General features: G+C 39.8%; 1 protein-coding gene across 1 annotated transcript in view; it reads right to left on the bottom strand.

Annotated features, from left to right (window-relative positions):
- Window positions 1-17,070: 17,070 nt before the first annotated feature.
- Window positions 17,071-19,907, bottom strand: part of LOC142963212 (A disintegrin and metalloproteinase with thrombospondin motifs 2-like) — a 103,838-nt gene continuing 101,001 nt past the window's right edge. The window contains exon 23 of the mRNA XM_076103929.1: window positions 17,071-19,286. Coding sequence (XP_075960044.1) covers window positions 17,071-19,286 — 2,216 coding nt within the window. The remainder of the gene's footprint in view (window positions 19,287-19,907) is intronic.

The raw sequence follows: 19,907 nt of genomic DNA, 5'->3' as shown, positions 1-19,907 counted from the left end.
GACACATACCTCATCATACTTCCTGTGATCAAGGGGATTTTTGAAAGAGAAAAGTGAAACCACAAACAAAACCTATGCATTCCACTCACTGTTGCATGTGGTTACTAATAATTTAACCAGATTTTAGATTTTGAAAGTATATTTTTGGTATCATGTATGAGAATATGAATATAAAACAAAAGTGTAACTTTCAATTGGAAAGCTGCATGTGACAAGAAAACTTATACTCACACGTTTGTGTAAATTATGCGTATATGACCTATGAAAAATATTTTTTTTACATTTTGCATACTATTTATTTTGATACCATGAAGAATAAAGATTAAAATCCAGTTGGTGTACATTGCTGTTGAATCTGGCAACACAAGGTGTGGGCAGGTGATCTTTCCAACATCTGGTTCTGTATGCATGTGGTGGGCATCAGTGGTTAACACCATCAGTGTGTATACAGCACCAAATCAGACATAAGAGGGCTCGGAATAATATGAAGGCGAGTATGATTTCCTTTCTTTCCACTGTAGCTGCGTGGTAGTGACATGACATTTATGGCTTGAATAATTCAGTATTATCAGTCATTTTTGATGGATTCTGCATTTTTGAATTTTAATCTGTATTGTTAGATATTAACTCCGTCAGATCTGATATATATGACATATGCTCTCCAAGGGTCATGAGTTTTCTTTCCACTGTAGCTGCGTGGTAGTGACGTGACATTTATTGTGTGAATAAGTCAGTATTATCAGTAATGTTTAAGGGATTCTGCATTCTTTCGTAGTCATAAGACATTAAATCAGATCTGATATAGGATATATGTCATGTCCTCCGAAAGTCATGGGTTTGAAAAGAAATGCTTGATTTCTGCAGAAAGCGTGGTCTAACTGTAAGTTTCAGTTTTACATCCTTTTTCACTTTTTGTTCAAAAGGACATCCGTTCACATCACTTCCTTCTCAGTTTGTGATATCCTTCTCTTTTCTTCTAAAGTTTTCAACAAATATGGAATGAAAGTGAAAAACACAGAAAATCTGGATTTCCTGAAATATACTATAACCTATATACCATTTGTAATAACGGGTGTTAGAGATCACATTATTTAAATAGAGTGGCAGGACTATAGGTGACTATATATATTATGTTATATTGCCTTATTACTCATAAAGCAGGGCCCCGAGGAAGACATATTTCTAACATTCAGACATTTAGAATAAAAGGCATGTTTTAAAGGGTTGGTTCATTACATTACATTACATTACAGTCATTTAGCAGACGCTTTTATCCAAAGCGACTTACAATAAGTGTATTCAACATCGGTTTTCGAGAACAACTAGAACAACTAGTCACCAGAAGTCATAAGTGCATCTCCTTTCTTCAAATAAGTATCTAAGAGCATAAACCAGAGCCAACGTACAGTGCAGAGACAGACGAATGCAATAAGTGCCACAAACTAATATGAATACAATAAGTGCAATAAGCTAGTATGGATACAATAGATGCTAAGTAAGTGCTAAGCGGAAGGCTAAGGGTAGGCCTTCTTGAAGAGGTGAGTTTTCAGCCTGCGCCGAAAGATGGGCAGCGACTCCGCTGTCCTGACGTCAGTGGGGAGTTCATTCCACCACTGAGGGGCCAGGACAGAAAACAGCCGCGACCGGGTCGATCGGCCGCAGGGACCTCTGAGCGACGGGACAACCAGTCGCCTCGAGGCAGCAGAGCGAAGAGGTCGGGCCGGGGGTGTAAGGCTTGACCATGGCCTGCAGATAGGAAGGAGCTGTTCCTTTCACTGCCCTGTAGGCTAGCACCAGAGTCTTAAACTGGATGCGAGCTCTTACAGGTAGCCAGTGTAGAGAACAGAGAAGGGAAGTTGTGTGGGAGAACTTGGGGCGATTGAACACCAGGCAAGCTGCAGCTTTCTGGACAAGCTCCAGAGGTCTGATGGCCGGGGCTCCGGCAAGTAGTGAGTTGCAGTTAGCTCTCGCAGCGTGAAGCGACTCCGTCACCGCAAGAAGGGCTGTCTCAGTCGAGTCACCCACTTTGAACCTGGACTGGTTGGGGTCCAAGAGGTTGTTTTGGTGGAGATAGGAAGACAGTTGAGTAGAGACAGCACGTTCAAGTGTTTTGGAAAGAAAGGGTAGAAGAGAAACCGGTCTGAAGTTCTTGACATCAGAGGGGTCAAGTGATGGTTTTTTCAGAAGGGGGGTGACTCTGGCAGTCTTGAAAGCCATGAGAAAGCATCCTGAAACAAGGGATTTGTTGATGAGGTGGGTGAGGAAAGGAAGGAGTTCAATCGCAATAGACTGAAGAAGAGGGGAGGGGATCGGGTCAAGGGAGCACGTGGTGGGGCGATTCGATGTAACAAGGTCGAGGACCTCGTTAGGGGAGAGGGGAGCAAGATAGGGTAAGATGGGGCATGGAGAGGGGAGGGAGAGCTGTGGGGGAAGAGCTGGAGATGATGGACAGGGACCATCAAACCAAACTAAATGGTTTTCTCACGTAGGCTAATGGTTTCTAGCCATGTAGAACGTTTTGGTCTTGCTTGTCCAGGTTTTGAAATATCTATCTCCTTTGGGGGTGAGGGCCGAAGTCTCCAAGGTTGATTTCTCATATTTTACTGTCTTCAAGTCTGGACTTGGTTTATAGTAAAAATATAATTTTGCTTGATGTTCCACCAAGCTACATTTCTTAACCGTGAAAAAGAAAAGACTGAATTTGTTGAATTCTTCAGAAATCTGTCTAAGCCAAGCTGTGCTAATTTAAGACACAGGGGTCTTTCCTGACAATGAAGAGCACTGAAAGGGACTTTCACTTATTTCTATAAAGTTCATATGAAACAACAGTGGTCAGCAAGTGTGACTTCCTTAAAACTACAACCACAGAAGCGAGCGCATGAAGGAAATTGAGTCCTTTTCCAGACAAAAAAAATGTGAGCGTAAAAAATGTGATTCATATCAAGAATTTCTGTGGTTTACTTCTCGAGAGATTTATTTATCACGCAGCAGCTCACAGTGGCACACTGTATATTTCTGCCACCTCTGATGAACTCCATTTTCTTTCTGACAGACAGACTGCACTTAGCAAGCTTGAATATTTCATACTTCCCTTCCATTAATATTTCATAGGTTTTCAGACTGGAGAGTGCACCGGCTCACGTCAGTAAAGTGCAGCTTGTTCTGGCACAGGAACAAAAAGGGATGACTCTGCGGTCCAGCTTTCAGTGGCAGTACATGTAAGACCAACACGGCTCATGGAAAATATGTTTTTATTAGTTGCCCTATTGGCTGTGTGTAGGGGGAAATGTGGGTTTGGGTACGCATTTAATAATTCATGTTTCCTTTTTGTGAAGTAGTGCAGCTCTTCACCACAAGCTCTTCACCTCAAAGTGCGAGCGACCCTGTGTAGGAACGAACCGACAGGAACTAGAAACGTCAGCAGAGTCTCTTCCTCTGCAGACTGTGTGTGTACAGCCTGGTGTGGTTGCACTTCTCATTTCATTTTAAAAAGCGATTTTTATAAATCAGCAAAAAACGCTGTGACTAAATACCAAGTAAATAGTGGGAAAATGTAAAAAAAAATAAAATAAAAAGATTAAAAACAAATCAGTGGTGGAAGAAATAGAAGTACCATTTATGTTAAAGTAGCCTATTACATTAAAAGTAAAAGTCCTGCATTCAAACTCCTACTGAAATCAAAGTACATAAGTATTATCAGCAAAATGTACTTAAAGTATAAACAGTAATTCTGCAGAAAACAGGCCTTTGTCAATGACACATTATATTAGCTTGTTAATACTGATGCATCCAATAGAAAGTAGAATTTTACTGCTGTAGATGCTTCAGATAGTTTAACTACATTAACTTAAGTCAGGAAGCAGAGTGGCCACATTAGATTGACAGTTTCCAGCCAATATAAACAGCCCAAATCACAACCTTGCCTGAAACACGTGCATGTGCAATAGAAAATACTTAAGCATACAAAGTTTCAATTTCACTTCAAATAACACAGGAAGACATGTGAGATCAATATTGCAACCCACAAAGTGTGGTGTCAGACAACAAATACAAATTCTCATTTCAATGACAATCTTCTGGCTGTTTGTCTTGTTTACTTAGGTTATATCTTGGCATATATTATTGGCATTAGTATTATATTGAGACTATTTTATATTCAGTCAAAACAGTAACTTTAAATACAATGCTAGAGTAAATCCACTTTATCTCTTTATACATTTAAAACATAGAAGTTATGTAGAGTGGAGTGTCTTCCTACATGAACAACTCTGCGTCGTAAGTGACCCACTGCTTCAGGCTGACTTGATGGAGCAGGTCAAAAGGCTACGCATTACATTCATTTGATATTTTGAGGATTGTTCTTACGGGCGGTTCCTAACTGTGGTTGATTCCCTCCACAGCATGGTCGAGACGAGAAGTTCCCATATTATTCAGTTCACATTGTGTTCAAATACATGAAGATAAGAGAAAAAATAAGAATGATGTTTTGAAAACGCATGTGATTAAATTGGGTGACTTTGTTTTTTTTGGGCCTCAGAAACCGAGCAATAACAATAATGACATCTGCAGAAAGACTGATTTATTTAACTTGACTGAAAACAAATTCAACTGAATGTTTGATGATGTCTTTTCACACCACCTGTGTTGACGAACTAATACGTTTTTTTAACAGCCCTTGCCTCTCATTTTGGCGTGCTGAGGTAAGTGTGAAAAGAAAGAGAGACTGGAGAGTCGATGTGACCGCAAGAGACTCTTCGAAAGTTTCCAGCCCGAAAAGACAAGTTTTCCTGTGACAGTGAAGGTGGTTTTTCTCTTACTGGAACCATCAGCATGTATGTGTCAAGTATTTGGACAAACCATAAAGTGAGCACCCAAAATGTTGAAACATAATAATTCCTCATTGCACATTAAAGGTGTGTTTGGGAACAACTACAGCAAGTAGGTAGGCCAAATCTGAACCTGGAAGTAAGTCAAACACGGATTTGTTTTACACCTGTGTGATTATCTGAATGCTCTTGATTCTTGTCCCGTCGGACGTCGTTCCGGACAAATGTCGCACCATTTCCATATCTTAGCAAATAACTGATTGAGTAGAATATTATCATTACAGAAAGGAAGGTTGGCTAAATCTACAAAATGAATAACGAAGTTGATTGATGAGAATGATCCTTTACACTATTTGAATAAACAGCCAATGTCTCAGTTTGGCCTAACTATACTTTAGATCTTAAATACACAATTCATTTTTTTACTTGGGTAAGTTGTCACTTTTAGTATGACTTCTAATGGGCCATTTGTCTATTAAATGTGCATTTTGTGGCACACCATTGCTTATAAGAGATTTAAGGTTACACAATTTGTGATGGCTTGTGAAATGCAAAGTATTTGCTAAGCCTGACCTCTACTGTTTAAAATGGAAAACTACATCCAAGGGTTGCTTTGAGATGTTTGCAGCTGAACCTCCAGATAAAAACAATTCTCTTTAATCAGAGCAGATATTTGTTCTTTTTACCAAAAATGCTACGCACAAAAAAAAATCTGTATATGCTGTTCTTTGCAATATTGAAATGTCTTGAATATGCGCATGTGAATCAGTCACTTTTATGCGTTTCATCGTGACATGCAGTCGACATGCAGCCGTACCACGACAGCAACAGATGACCTGCATCACGCATGTTTAGGTTCCGCGCTGTCGTCTTTGCTCAGCTGGTGTTTCTCCACACTTGTGTTTACCAGAGCAGGATCCCACCACAGTTACCATAGAAACTCCAGCGCCTGGCACCAGCTGAGCCGAGAGGGGAGTTCATTTACGAAGGATTCACACATGCAAGGAAACGGAGATCATAGCACAGATGTTGTGATCAAATATTAGACATTTGATAGTTGAGAGTATAAAAACAATGTTTTATTGATTCATACGTAGTTCACAAAACACAGGAAGGTAAAAAAATGTATTTTGTTTTGCAGATTTGTCAATTTATGTTTGTGTGTGATCACCAGAATACATCAAGTGTTGTAATAGTAATTTATTACATTGATATAACACTACAGATGGACAATCATAGCAAATCTGTATGTTTTCAAATGTGTGTTTGATCATATCCCTTAATATATCCGCATAGTACACATCTACATAATGCAGTGTCTCATGCACTGACAGAAAAAGGTTGGAAACTTTGTTGAGGAATGTCTTGGGTCACAATGTCTGTACATTTGCGCCCTAGATCTCAGCGATGGCAGGCAGCATGCAAGCTCGCACACGCGCCTCCCTCCACGCCGACCTGCAGTCAGAGAGCCACTGGGAGATGAGGGATTGTTTGATGGTTGGACTCTGTCGCTCCCCCTCTACCACTCTGTCTGCTGGGCTCCCTCTCCTGGTCTCCAACCTGGAGAAGCTGTGCTTTGGGGAGATGTTTGGAGTAGATGTGTTAGTGCTGGGGTGTAACTCAGGGCAGCTGCTCTTGCGCTGGCGTGGGATGTCTGGACTTGAAGCACGGGGGATGCTGTGAGCTCTGGAGCGAGCCTGGCCCTCCCATACACTCCCATGTTGCCTTATAAACCTTCCTTCAACAAATGCCCCCCTCACACCTCCTGACAGGTTGTTCTGGTGTCCATAGAGATACTCCAGAGGGTCGGAGTTGCCAAACATCAGCTCACCATTCAGTTTTATCTCCTTTCCCGGCTGCATGTCGGTGGCGTGTGCTTCGTCTGTAGGGTTGAATACAAAGGTGGAAGATGTTGTCCCACTGAGCCTTGACAGCCTCAGCCTCTGGTGCACGGCGTCCAGCTGCAGAGTGCGGATGTTGTCAGAGGAGATGTGCCTGGCGGGGAAGGTGGGGCTGGCCAGGTGGCAGATGGAGCGCAGGTAGTCTTCTGAGGAGACGACCTGGCCGTGGCCAGCGATGTGGAGTGTGTTGGCCTCATTTAAATCCCTCACCGTCTCCTCGGTGCCCTCTCTGATTGTGGGCAGCAGGAGTCTTCTCTTGGACAGCAGTCTGGACCGCGGCCGCATAGCTGAGAGAAAGACAAGGAGGAAAGACGTCATGTTTTGAGCCAGAATGTTTAGGCACCTACATACACAGTCATGTACAGTATATGAGCAGTTTTACAGTGAATTCATTGGATATTTTGAGGTTTTTATCGCAAAAGCAAGACACAATAACTTGATGTGGTAATACCAGTGGATTATGACGGGCTGATAGTTTTAGTGATCATATTGAAATGATGAAATTATTTGACCAGTTACAATAAAGGCTGTGGCTGCCAGATTCTGCTTCATTAGAAAACCGTTTATATCACCACATCGATGTACTATCCACCCAACAAAACATTATTTGATTCAACAGCATTTCTGAGACGAATAATTGAGGAGAACATATTAATACAGTGCTGTGTATCCAATAGACAGACACATTCTTGTATTTATTTAGCATACAGTTTATTTTCAAGGGTCCTGATGTTGTACTTGTACCTCATCAGACTGTGTTTTTACAATGACATCATTTTGCTTCTTCATCTGGACAAATAACTTGTAAGCGTATGGCGTTTCAAAACACAACCATCTCTTTTAGCCCCTAACTCAATCAAACCGAAATCACTTATAAGCCTTCCTCTCCTCCTCTTCCCCATTTCAGACTCCATCCCCTGCTTACTCTGGAGTTGCAGTGTAAACAGCCCAAAATACAAACAATCCCAGCAATGAGCAGCAAGAGGCAACATAAATAGATGACTCTTTTAAATTCCATTTCTGTCATGTAAAGCCACAGAATGTGTCAGCTTATATTTTGTTATGTAGCCCCATATTGTTACAACCCTGAGTGTAGCCCACAATATATTTTCGTCTTAACCACGATGCCAAAAATAGTGCAAGCCCAACCAAAATGCCAGCCTCTCCCAGTTTCTTCCAAGGTGTAACCATTGCTAAATTTAGACCACACCTTCGGTATACAACAGCTAAAAATGGTTCCAAGGCAGCAGCTCTGTGCTGAAGCACAGAATAGCCACCCTGTGTATTTTCAGCTCATGCATTTTAGAAATTATGGAAGCGTCTTCAGCACAATTTGCTCTCCCACTCACCTTTTTCCTTGTCTCGTCCAGTTGATCTGTCTTCCTTTCTCTGCTCTAATATCAGTCTGCAGCCTTTTTGCAGCTGAATCTGGTTTTTATTTACGATGCTGTAACTCCAGCCAGCGTTGTCGCTCCAACTGTCTCTGACCAGAGGCAGCAGCCGAATGCAGATTTATCTTCTCCCCACATCCCTCCTCCCTCCCTCCCTCCCTCTCCCAAGCTTACTTTAGGTTTGCCCTCCTTCCCTGGCTCTAAAAATAGACTCACCATCCATTTCCTTAGCCCAAGCACCGTCATTGGCCGACTGTATTGATGGAGAGAGAAAAACAGAGGCAGAGGAGAAAGAGAGAGAGAGAGAGAGAGAGAGAGAGAGAGAGAGAGAGAGAGAGAGAGAGAGAGAGAGAGAGAGAGAGACATGGAGAGAGAAATGAGGATGAGTGACAGAGGCAGAAAGGAGAACAAAACATAAAAAGAGAGGGTGGAAAAGAGATGGGGGTTTATTTTGTCTTCATTTTTCTGAGACATACTAAAGAATGACTAACTGTATATTGTTTGCTATACATATTGTGGAGCTTTTGTAAACATGTTTGACATTAGTTGTGTAAAGCATGTAACATGCGTCACAATTTGATATGCATGTGAGAGCTTTGCACATGTGTGTGTGTGTGTATGTGTGTGTGTGTTTGTGTGACAGTAACTGCAGTTCAAATACATTAAGACTTAAATCCCACACTGACAATTTCTGGGTAACGGCACATTCAAAAGCAACGAAAAACAAAGCAGATCTTTTTATAATTATTTCCCAATCTCAGATTTGGATTGCTCTTTCAAACTGTATTGATTTACTTTCCATGGAGAAGCTTGTTTATTTGACACGTGACATACGATGGTGTGAGGGCATGCAACATTTTGGAAGATTCAGTCATGGTGTTCTTAAAAAAAGGTCTTACCATTTGTAATAATTCATTTCACAAGGGTTCATTTAAGAATTAGATTTTTGACGATTTGACAAACGGCATTTGTTAGATATTTGTGTAGTTACACTTCAAATATAATTTCAAGAAAGCAACAAAAAATAGAAGTTAGTTTGGTGGAGAGAACTACTATTGGATACATATTTCACAATGAGCAGTCATGATGCATTTCTATAGTAGGTTAATACTTGTTAAAGCCATTTTACATCAAATACACAGATATTCTTAGCAACTCTATTACTTCATTGGTACATGTCATATTTATGATGTGACAATATTTGATAGGGTATATATGTGTGCCTGCTCACCAGAAGATTCAGCTGTCAGTCTTATGGAGTGGCGTGTAAGTGTGTGTGTGCGTGTGTGTGTGTGTGTGTGTGTGTGAAGAATTAGTATAGCAGATTTGAAAGTTATAGTAAACAGTAAAAAAAAAGAAATATCCAAATACCTTATGACTGGGATTGTAATGTTGACACGTGTGTTATAATTTCAAAGATGATTGGACGTGCAGAACGTAAAAGAATAATACAATAAAAGAGAAAATATTTGTGTGTTTAAACTGTATGATGACACTTTGTTTTCATGTCTTCATGGCTGAGAGCAATGACATTCTTTCCTAAAATGGTTGAACTTTGAACGTGCATGTTTGCTGTTGAATAAGGTTAGTCAGAAAGCTGCTGGCTGGGTCAACTGATGCTGAACACTGAGGCGACATGGAAGCTGTGATCGGACTGTTTGTGTTGATACTCGGAGTCTCTCACAGTGAGCTGTTTCACTTTTTTAATTAACTGACACATTTCATGCAGCCGGATCAAACATATACAGTTCAACATCATCTTCATTGATGTGTTTTGCAGCACAACCACTGACCCGCGCTGGGACCAAATTCATACAAGAATCATGACACATAAAATAACTGAATATAATTAAACATGTTTTTTTCTTCTTTGATCTTCAATTGACTGCCATAGATCTATTATGTTGAAACAAACTGAAAGCTTGGTGTGATTTACGACGATAAACTTAAGCTTCAAGACGCAAGATTTATTTAATTATCACTCAATTACTGTACAAAAAAAGCAGGATTGCGAATTCAGTTATAAAGCTAATGCTGATAATGCTCAGTCACAATTACAACATTATGTTTAGCATTAAATACAATGTATTCAATAACTTAGTGTACTGTAAAGCAGAGGGACGTTTGTGCATGAGTTCTTGGTGAAATGTTTTGTGGTCACATCTATCTTTTGCAATATAGAACATTTTCCTGTCTGCATTAAGGGAAGTATAACAATTCAGCCATACATCTGTCATGTTTTTTTTTTTTATTTAACAGATTCAGATATTTGTATTTATATTTTTCTCTACCTTGTTTTAAAAACATTTTATTTAAACTAATTTAACCTAATTAATATTTCACTCATGTTCTTTATAAATCCAGTGAACCCTTATTTCCACAATAAATGTTCATGAAAACTGCTTGAAAGACAAAAATATATATTTTATTACATTATACTGACATTTCATTGCAGCTACACAATGTTTACCTTCACAGGAAACACTAAGACATCATGGTTTTATGGCTGCACCATTACTCAGACTTATATGGTGCATCAGTACTTGTCATGTGATATATTGATCTTTATATTTTTCCTTTTTATTATTTCCAGGTGTGGAAAGCTACTGTGATGGCAGACAGAACGGAGCTCAGTGTTATGGACCTTTGGGAGGAACTGTGGTCCTCAAGCTGATGAACAACGCCTCAGAAACACATAAATACGAATGGTTGAACAAAAATACAGTAATACTGGAAGGGAGAATGAATAACATTACGTCTAATCTGATAGAAAACAGATCATCCTTTACTCCCAGTGATGGAACATTTAGGATCAATAAACTGAGCAGGACTGATGGTGGTGAATATAGACTTAGAACCTTTGATTCAAACGGAACTCAATCAGAGAACAGGGTTCTACAGTTGACCATTCAAGGTAAATAACTATTTATTACATGCATCTCATATTCTACGTGCTGTATATCTGTATCCATGTCTGGACTGCTCTGTATGAGAAACTCTACAGAATGATGAAGATTATGTCAATATGAAAAGTCATCTGTGTGTGTTTCCTTCAGCTCCTGTGTCCTCTGTCCTGCTGGTCACTGATTGTCTGTCCCAGGGACAGATGAAGGTGACCTGCTCCTCTGAGGGAGCGGAGAGTCCTCAGTACAGCTGGACTCTGGATGATCACACTCTGACAGGCTCTGAGCTCCTCTCTGGAAACACTGAGACAAACAGCATCATTCTGAAACAACACGTCTCAGGAAAACTGGTCTGCTCGGTCAAGAATAAAGTCAGTAGTGTCTTAAAAGAGGTGCAGATATCTACCTGTGGTGAGTGAGAGCATGAGTAGACACAAGTCTGATGTTAAGATACTACTGATTAGCTGAACATCAGTCATTGATCTCTGTCTTTCTCACAGGCTTCATATTCATTAACTGCAACTCACCCAATGGGACGCACATATCACAGTGGGGGGTTTGCAGTCAATAATACCCTGTGTATTGAGCCAACAACAGCTTCCAGACTATTTAAACTGACACATTTCATTCAGCCGGATCAAACATATACAGTTCAACATCATCTTCATTGATGTGCTTTGCAGCACAACCACTGACCCGCGCTGGGACCAAATTCATACAAGAATCATGACACATAGAATAACTGAATATAATTAAACATGTTTTTTTCATCTTTGATCTTCAATTGACTGCCATAGATCTATTATGTTGAAACAAACTGAAAGCTTGGTGTGATTTATGACAGTAAAGTTAAGCTTCAAGATGCAAGATTTATTTAATTATCACTCAATTACTGTACAAAAAAAGGAGGATTGCAAATTCAGTTATAAAGCTAATGCTGATAATGCTCAGTCACAATTACAACATTATGTTTAGCATTAAATACAATGTATTCAATAACTTAGTGTACTGTAAAGCAGAGGGAAGTTTGTGCATGAGTTCTTGGTGAAATATTTTGTGGTCACATCTATCTTTTGCAATATAGAACATTTTCCTGTCTGCATTAAGGGAAGTATAACAATTCAGCCATACATCTGTCATGTTTTTTATTTTTTATTTAACAGATTCAGATATTTGTATTTATATTTTTCTCTACCTTGTTTTAAAAACATTTTATTTAAACTAATTTAACCTAATTAATATTTCACTCATGTTCTTTATAAATCCAGTGAACCCTTATTTCCACAATAAATGTTCATGAAAACTGCTTGAAAGACAAAAATATAGATTTTATTACATTGTACTGACATTTCATTGCAGCTACTCAATGTTTACCTTCACAGGAAACACTAAGACATCATGGTTTTATAGCTGCACCATTACTTAGACTTATATGGTGCATCAGTACTTGTCATGTGATATATTGATCTTTATATTTTTCCTTTTTATTATTTACAGGTGTGGAAAGCTACTGTGATGGCAGACAGAACGGAGCTCAGTGTTATGGACCTTTGGGAGGAACTGCGGTCCTCCAGCTGATGACCAAAGCCTCAGAAACACATAGATACCAATGGTTGAGCAAAACAACATTAATACTGTATGTGAGAAGGAATATCCTTCTGTCTAATCGGATAGAAAACAGATCATCCTTTACTCCCAGAAATGGAACATTTAGGATCAATAAACTGAGCAGGACTGATGGTGGTGAATATAGACTTATAATCTTTGATTCAAACGGAATTCACTTAGAGAACAGGGTTCTACAGTTGACCATTCAAGGTAAATAACTATTTATTACATGCATCTCATATTCTACGTGCTGTATATCTGTATCCATGTCTGGACTGCTCTGTATGAGAAACTCTACAGAATGATGAAGATTATGTCATTATGAAAAGTCATCTGAGTGTGTTTCCTTCAGCTCCTGTGTCCTCTGTCCTGCTGGTCCCTGAGTGTCTGTCCCAGGGAGAGATGAAGGTGACCTGCTCCTCTGAGGGAGCGGACAGTCCTCAGTACAGCTGGACTCTGGATGATCACACTCTGACAGGCTCTGAGCTCCTCTCTGGAAACACCAAGACAAACAGCATCATTCTGAAACAACACGTCTCAGGAAAACTGGTCTGCTCGGTCAAGAATAAAGTCAGTAGTGTCTTAAAAGAGGTGCAGATATCTACCTGTGGTGAGTGAGAGCATGAGTAGACACAAGTCTGATGTTAAGATACTAATGATTAGCTGAACATCAGTCATTGATCTCTGTCTTTCCCAGGCTACATATTCATTAACTGCCCCACACACACACACACACACACACAAACAGTCATGTTGATCAGTTGTACTTTGACAGACTCTCAGACAGAACACTAACTGCATTTATCAATGTGCATTCTGCTAATGACAAACACGAGACGCGACATCAAGGTTTCAAATTTAAGTAAAACGGACGGATTTAAATTTGTGAAAGAAACAACAAAAACAAGATTGAACTCCAGTAATGATGGTATTTGTATTTGTTGCTGTGTGTGTGTGTGTGTGTGTTTACAAGGAAATAATTGTTTTATCAGCAGGCATTTTAAAGAGATTACGAATGGGTTGAGTGTTTTTTCATGGCTCTCAGCTGAACACCAACCAGAGCCTATTGACACAGATCTGTTTATGGTGTGTGTACTATAAATGTCATATTCTTGGGCTGCATTCAAATTGTGGTCAGTGGGTTTACTTGTGGAAACATACAATAAACTTAATTCAACAATTTTTCCTCAACCATAAACGTGTCATTGTAGTCACCAACGCCACATGATGACTTTTCAGTAATTATAAAATTCTTCTTCTTTGTCTAGCTTCAGCGTGTACAGAGAGAGAGTTGGACAATTTGAGTTGAATGATGGATACATAGAAAGGCTCTGGTTGTTGAGCCTGGTGATTGTTATCTCTGAGTTTCCAGCACCCAGAGGGACCCTAATATATGGTCATAGAGTCAACGAGGGGCGTTTCCTCAGAGAGATCACCTCCTCTTCCGAGAACAAGTTGTTTTTTGAAATATCTTTTGGGAAACATTTTAATCACAGGGGGTTTGCAAATTACCAAAATCACATTACAGTATAATGCAGTTACAGTAAATGGAATCACATTGCAATACATCTTGATTTATGAAATTTACAGTGTTCATTTTGAATCATTAAAATTTGGTCAAGACTTGTTTTTGAGCTTTGATCCATCCATTGGAACAAAACTGAAAACATATTTGCTGCACAGTGGAACCTTTGACTCTCATACCAATTAACCAATTACTTATTTAACATGAAAGGACTACCGACTGGGGACCCATGGAATAAGCTAAGAAACAACCATCATATCAAAAATGTTGACTTATTTCTTCTCAAAACCTTATTAGTTATGTTATTAATGCCATCTGAAAAACAGGTTATCTTAGAAAACCATGTCTGCTGCATCTGTCTCCTTAAAAATGACTGTCCCCTAGAGTTGCCCTACCCCGATAGTGAGTGGTACTTTAAATTAGTACCCATGGCAAACATGAACCCAATAAATAGTTCCATCTAATAAAACTGAATAGGCGGAATTTGGTGCTTTTGACAGGGATACCTGGATCCCAATAAATTGATATTCTTGAAAAACACTAATTAGAAACAGAAAACAACGTTATGAAGTTAATGTAAACAAATTGATTGACAAAATCATACAAAATTGGGCTGATGGAATAATGGGCCTGTGAGATATGAAAAAAGTATCTGTGGCGACCCCAGTCGGTAGGATTAAAGTGTGTAACAAGAGTGGTGTAGCCACTTTACAGAGGCCAGATGAAGTCAGCTTTGGAAAATGGCTAAAAGAACTGATTGGCTTATGAAAGATGTAAACAGGAAATAAAAAAATCTCCTTTCCTTTCTCAAAGTGTCGGATGTTACGGAAGCATGAACAAAAATAATTGCCATGTTTTAATTAATTAAATAACGTGATAATAATCTTGGATATTCTAAGAACAGTTTCCAGGGAAAAAGCAATCTGCTCTCATTCAGGAAGCCTTCAGAACACCTGGGCAAATATTATTTTTCAATGAATGCATTATGTTTCTGTAATATGTGACATAGCCAAAGACTGCTACAGCATTTTTATTTATTTTTTTACTGTCAATAAGCCAGAGTTTGAATGGAGTGACACAAAATCAATCTGAGAGTAAAACCAGATGAAAAGGTAGATATATCAAATCTCAGAGCAAGAGAGTGAGTGCAATGTAATGGCATATTTCCTGTACAGCTTGTAATCACATTAAATGTTAATTTCTACTCATAAAAACATGGCTGTTCTTGGGATCATCTCATGCTCAAGGGTAAATTCACCAAAATCTGAAAAAAACACATTGTCCCTCCTACCCTAAAGATATTTAGATATGCAATTTGGATTTAATTTGCAAAGGTTTCTATTTATATATCTATCTGCCACCCAAATACCACAGAGATGAGGGAATCCTTTAGAGCTCAAAGTGAAGAAAAAGGACACTGTAAGCAAATGTAGACAAAAGGTAATTTCCCGGGCCACATTTTCAATCCCACGGTGAAAACAACTCTACCTAAGTCAGCAATTTAAAGCCATGCTACTGAACCTGATATTCTGATTTTGATAAAAAAGGCAATACAAAGTTTTTGAGCACAAACATGAACAAAGTGCAAATGGGAGTAAAATGTCAATTGAATAAACATTTATAAGCATGCTTCCAGGAGATTGTTGCACCTGACCCTGTGCTGTGTCATATCACTCCGTTAACCCAAAACTGGTGCAGCAGTGAGGGTCACAGTGGTTGGCTCATGTTTTGTTTATCAGGATTGTGACATAACAACTAGTGGCTGCAGCCAAAAAGATAAAGAAGCATGATAACTGTTACTGGAACAAAAAGCACACAACACGGACAGTTTGCAAAATACCACAGGCACTTAAACTTTAATAAATATTAAACATTAAGTTCTTTTTCATATGTACAGATATCGTACAGAAAGATCCATGGACGCTTTTGCAGCTGCTGCAAGATTGAGATGTACCAATAATAAAACTTTTACAAAAGAAAACAAACTGGCTCCAAAGCTTCTATTTTGATACAGTCAATACAAACAGGCTTGTTTATTTTATTATAAATTTGTTTTACATAAATAAATGCACAAGGGACACCACTTTTAGCAACACTGACATAAAAAGCATCGTACTTAACTGACCGTAAAAAAAGAAAAAGAAAAATGCAATCAATATAGTTTTTTCTCCTCACTTATTTTGTTTTTCCACCTAGCTTAATGAGATATCAAAATATATCATCAAATTTCCGGGCGCACCAAGTGTCTGGCTATGTCTCTCAACATGCTGCATCTTAACTTCCTGAGAGATGAGAGACCCCATGTAGTCAGACTGGCATTTGCTTTGAAAAAGGCAACACAATCCAAGCAGTGTAAACTTTTCACAATTCAATTAACCCAAAAGGAGAATTGGACTTACCAAGAGGGAATGAGATATATCTGTTTGTGGGGAAAGTGGCTGCAGTCATGGGCTGTAATTTCATATGGAGATGGAGATTTCCAGGTGGTAGATTATGTTGCTCCATAAGTGCCGGTAGGGATAATACCATTCTACAAACATCACACTTATCATTGACGAGTCTGCGACTGTGGGTGGTTTGGAGGGACGAAAGCTTGGATTTGTGTAGTGCTGGCCAAACGAGCAAACTCGATGTACCCTTTTCATCCCCTCTGTTTCTCATTGTTGTATTGACACATGTTTGGCGATTCGCTTTTAAATCTGCTTCAATCTGTACTATAAAGGGCTTTTCTTTATTCAAAGTAAGTGTTCTAACATGTGGCCATAATATTCTCTCTCTGCAACAGTCCTGATTGTCATGTTAGTGATATGACAGTTCTTTTGTGCGGATAGGCCTAGAAAGCATCATGGCAGTTCAGAGGGTTTAAAAAGTCTGTAAATATAGTGTTCATCTCTATAAGAGAAATGAGGAGGTCTATCATGCTGCATGGCCTCTCTTCATCCGGAGGAGAAAGTTCCTCTTCTCCTCCAGAAGCTCCTGAATGCGTTTGTTCTTGGTTCTCTCTCGGAAGTTGACTCGACGCTTTGGGATTAGATTGTTCTGGGAAATGTCATTGTCTACGCCGATGATCCTGTTGTATATGATGTCGATAGAGTTGTTCTCACTATTCTCCACTGGTCTTCGCTGAGGTCTGGTGATGGTTGCGATGGCTGTTTTTTCTGTTGTCAGGGCAATGGTGGTGGAAGGTGAGGTTGTGGCAGGGTCTGAGATGCTCGTGGGAACAGGGAAGGTCACAGGGATATACTCAGACAGGTCCAGCCAGGGTGAGGAAGCGAGGTCCATCATATCTTCGCTATTGATAGTTGGGATCACCATAGTGAGGCCATCGTCCAGCACCATGGTGTCACTGACCACTCCCACGTTGCTGTAGGACACTGTGACTTCATCGTCACTGAGAATGGTTCCGCTGGTTACTGTGACATCGCCGCTGCTGGTCATTGTGACATCACTATATGGCATGTTGACTTCTTCAAAATTAGTGGTTCCAGTCTGTGTTATGAAGTCCCCAGAAGTGCTAGGTGTTATCGTTGAAGTATCAGGATACCACAGTGGAGTTTCATCTATGGTTGCTGTTTTGTTATTGATGTAAGTAACATTGATTCTGGACTCAGGCAAAGGTACGCCTGCAGCTATTGTTACAGTAGTGCTGGATGAGATAGTGGAAGAAAAGTACTTCCTCAGTTGTTCTGGACTTGGAGTGGGGGCTGTGGTATAATATGAAGGCATTGTTTTAAGTGTTGTCTTTTTTGGGTTACTCTTAGTCTTATTCTGATTAACCATGGCATTTTTGGGACCTAGTTTTGGGGTCTTTTGAGGATTTGTCTTTGTTTGTTTTTTCTTTGTAACTTTTGTCTTTGGCTGAATGTTCTTTTTGGGATTGGCCTTTGGGGGAGCCTCCTTTTTAAGCGTGGGTTTGTGTATTTTCTCCAGAGTCTTCTTCACTGGAGGAGTCTTTTTGAGAGTTGTCTTTACAGGGGGAGTCTTTTTAGGAGTAGTCTTTTTGGGAGTCTTCTTTTTGAGAGTTGTCTTTACAGGGGGAGTCTTTTTAGGAGTAGTCTTTTTGGGAGTCTTCTTTTTAGGAGTAGTCTTTGGCGAAGTATTGTTGGATGCAGTAGTCTTTTCAGGAGTAGTCTTTATGGCATTAGTAGTTGGTGGCGTAGTGTTTGTTGGAGTAGTCTGTTTGGGAGAAGTGTTTGGTGGAGTAGTCTGTTTGGGAGAAGTGTTTGTTGGAGTAGTCTGTTTGGGAGTAGTGTTTGTTGGAATAGTCTGTTTGGGAGAAGTGTTTGTTGGAGTAGTCTGTTTGGGAGAAGTGTTTGGTGGAGTCGTCTGTTTGGAAGTAGTCTGTTTGGGAGTAGTCTTTTTGGGAGTTGTTTTTTCTGGTCTGTCTTTTGGGGGTTTGCTGTTCCATGGGGTATTCTTTTTTGAAATATCACTTGTTTTCTTTTTGGGATTGATCTTTAGTGGAACATCTTTTCTTGTAGTATTTTTTAATGCAGTGTTCTTTTTGAGATTAACCTTTGGTGGAATCACCTTTTTGGGGGTTTTCTTTGGCGGAATCTTTTTGGGCTTGGATTTTAGTGGGGCGTCTGTTTTCGTACTGCTTTCTGTTGGATTTGTCATAGTTGGACTGGTTGTTGCTGGAAGTTGTTTGCCAGTTATAACAGATGTTGCTGGACTATTTGTAGTGCTCTGTAATTGTGTGTCTGTGTTCACGTCTGTGTCTGGGACAGGCAGAGGTAGGGGATGACCAGTAACACCAGGGGAAGTTGTAATAACTGAGGTCCTTGTAGTGGGGAGGACAGGAGCACTGGTGGCTGCTGGAGGATGAGTGGTGATCATTTGTGTAGCACTTAGTTGGGAAGGGGTGGAATGAGTAACAGCAGTGGTAGAGGTAGGAGGATGAGTGGTGGTCCAGGGATTGATGTCAGAAGCTGAAATGGTGGTGATGACAGCTCTGCTGAGGGTGGGTGGAGAAGCACTGGGCAGGATGGATGTGGAGTTGGTGGGAGGTTCTGTAATGGTGACATTGCTGCAGGACTTGCAGCACATGCGCCGGTAGTCCGGTAGAGAGCAGTAGCGCTTCAGCGCCTCCATACGACAGAACACAGAGCGGTCTCCATGACAACGCTGGCCTGTGGAGAAGAGAATAGAGAGCTGAGACCGGGTGCAGCCGGCGGTAGAGACGATGAAGAGGTGAGTATTATGTACGTGATTGATACGTCTTTGTATGTGACAGAATGTGCAACAAGTAGTATGTGACATTAGTATTAGTCTTTGTGTGTATGTTTGTATATATATGTATATATATATATATATATAAAGTACATGCATACGTGTGAGTGTGTGTGTTGGTTCCACACCATGCAGAGTACAGTAGAAAAGCCAGACCATTAGCAGATGATGCAGAAAGGAAGAGGAGGAAAAACCCAAACATCAAGAGCAGTCATGAGATTAGTCCAGAGCAACTGAAATGGAAAAACAAGGGTCACCAGTCTTGTGTTGTAAATATAACTCTGATATCTGAATTTTTCTAATTTTGATAATTTCTCATCAATTTTAATCCTCTACCACGTGACTTGTACCCCTTTTGTACCATGCCAGTACAAATAACTGTGTTCTACTGGCAATGTTTGACATTTTCTCTGACAAAGGATCTAGCCAGTGAACATTCCTGGTGAGAGAAAGATCACACTTTTCAAAACATTTTTATTGATACAACTTTGCTGTTGAGAATGACAGTAACTGAAACAATG

Source organism: Anarhichas minor, unplaced genomic scaffold (assembly GCF_050575085.1).
Source record: "Anarhichas minor isolate MPS153535 unplaced genomic scaffold, ASM5057508v1 ptg000028l, whole genome shotgun sequence".
Lineage (NCBI taxonomy): Eukaryota > Metazoa > Chordata > Actinopteri > Perciformes > Anarhichadidae > Anarhichas > Anarhichas minor.
Note: the sequence above shows the minus strand (reverse complement) of the source record. Positions and strands in the feature narration are given on the sequence as shown.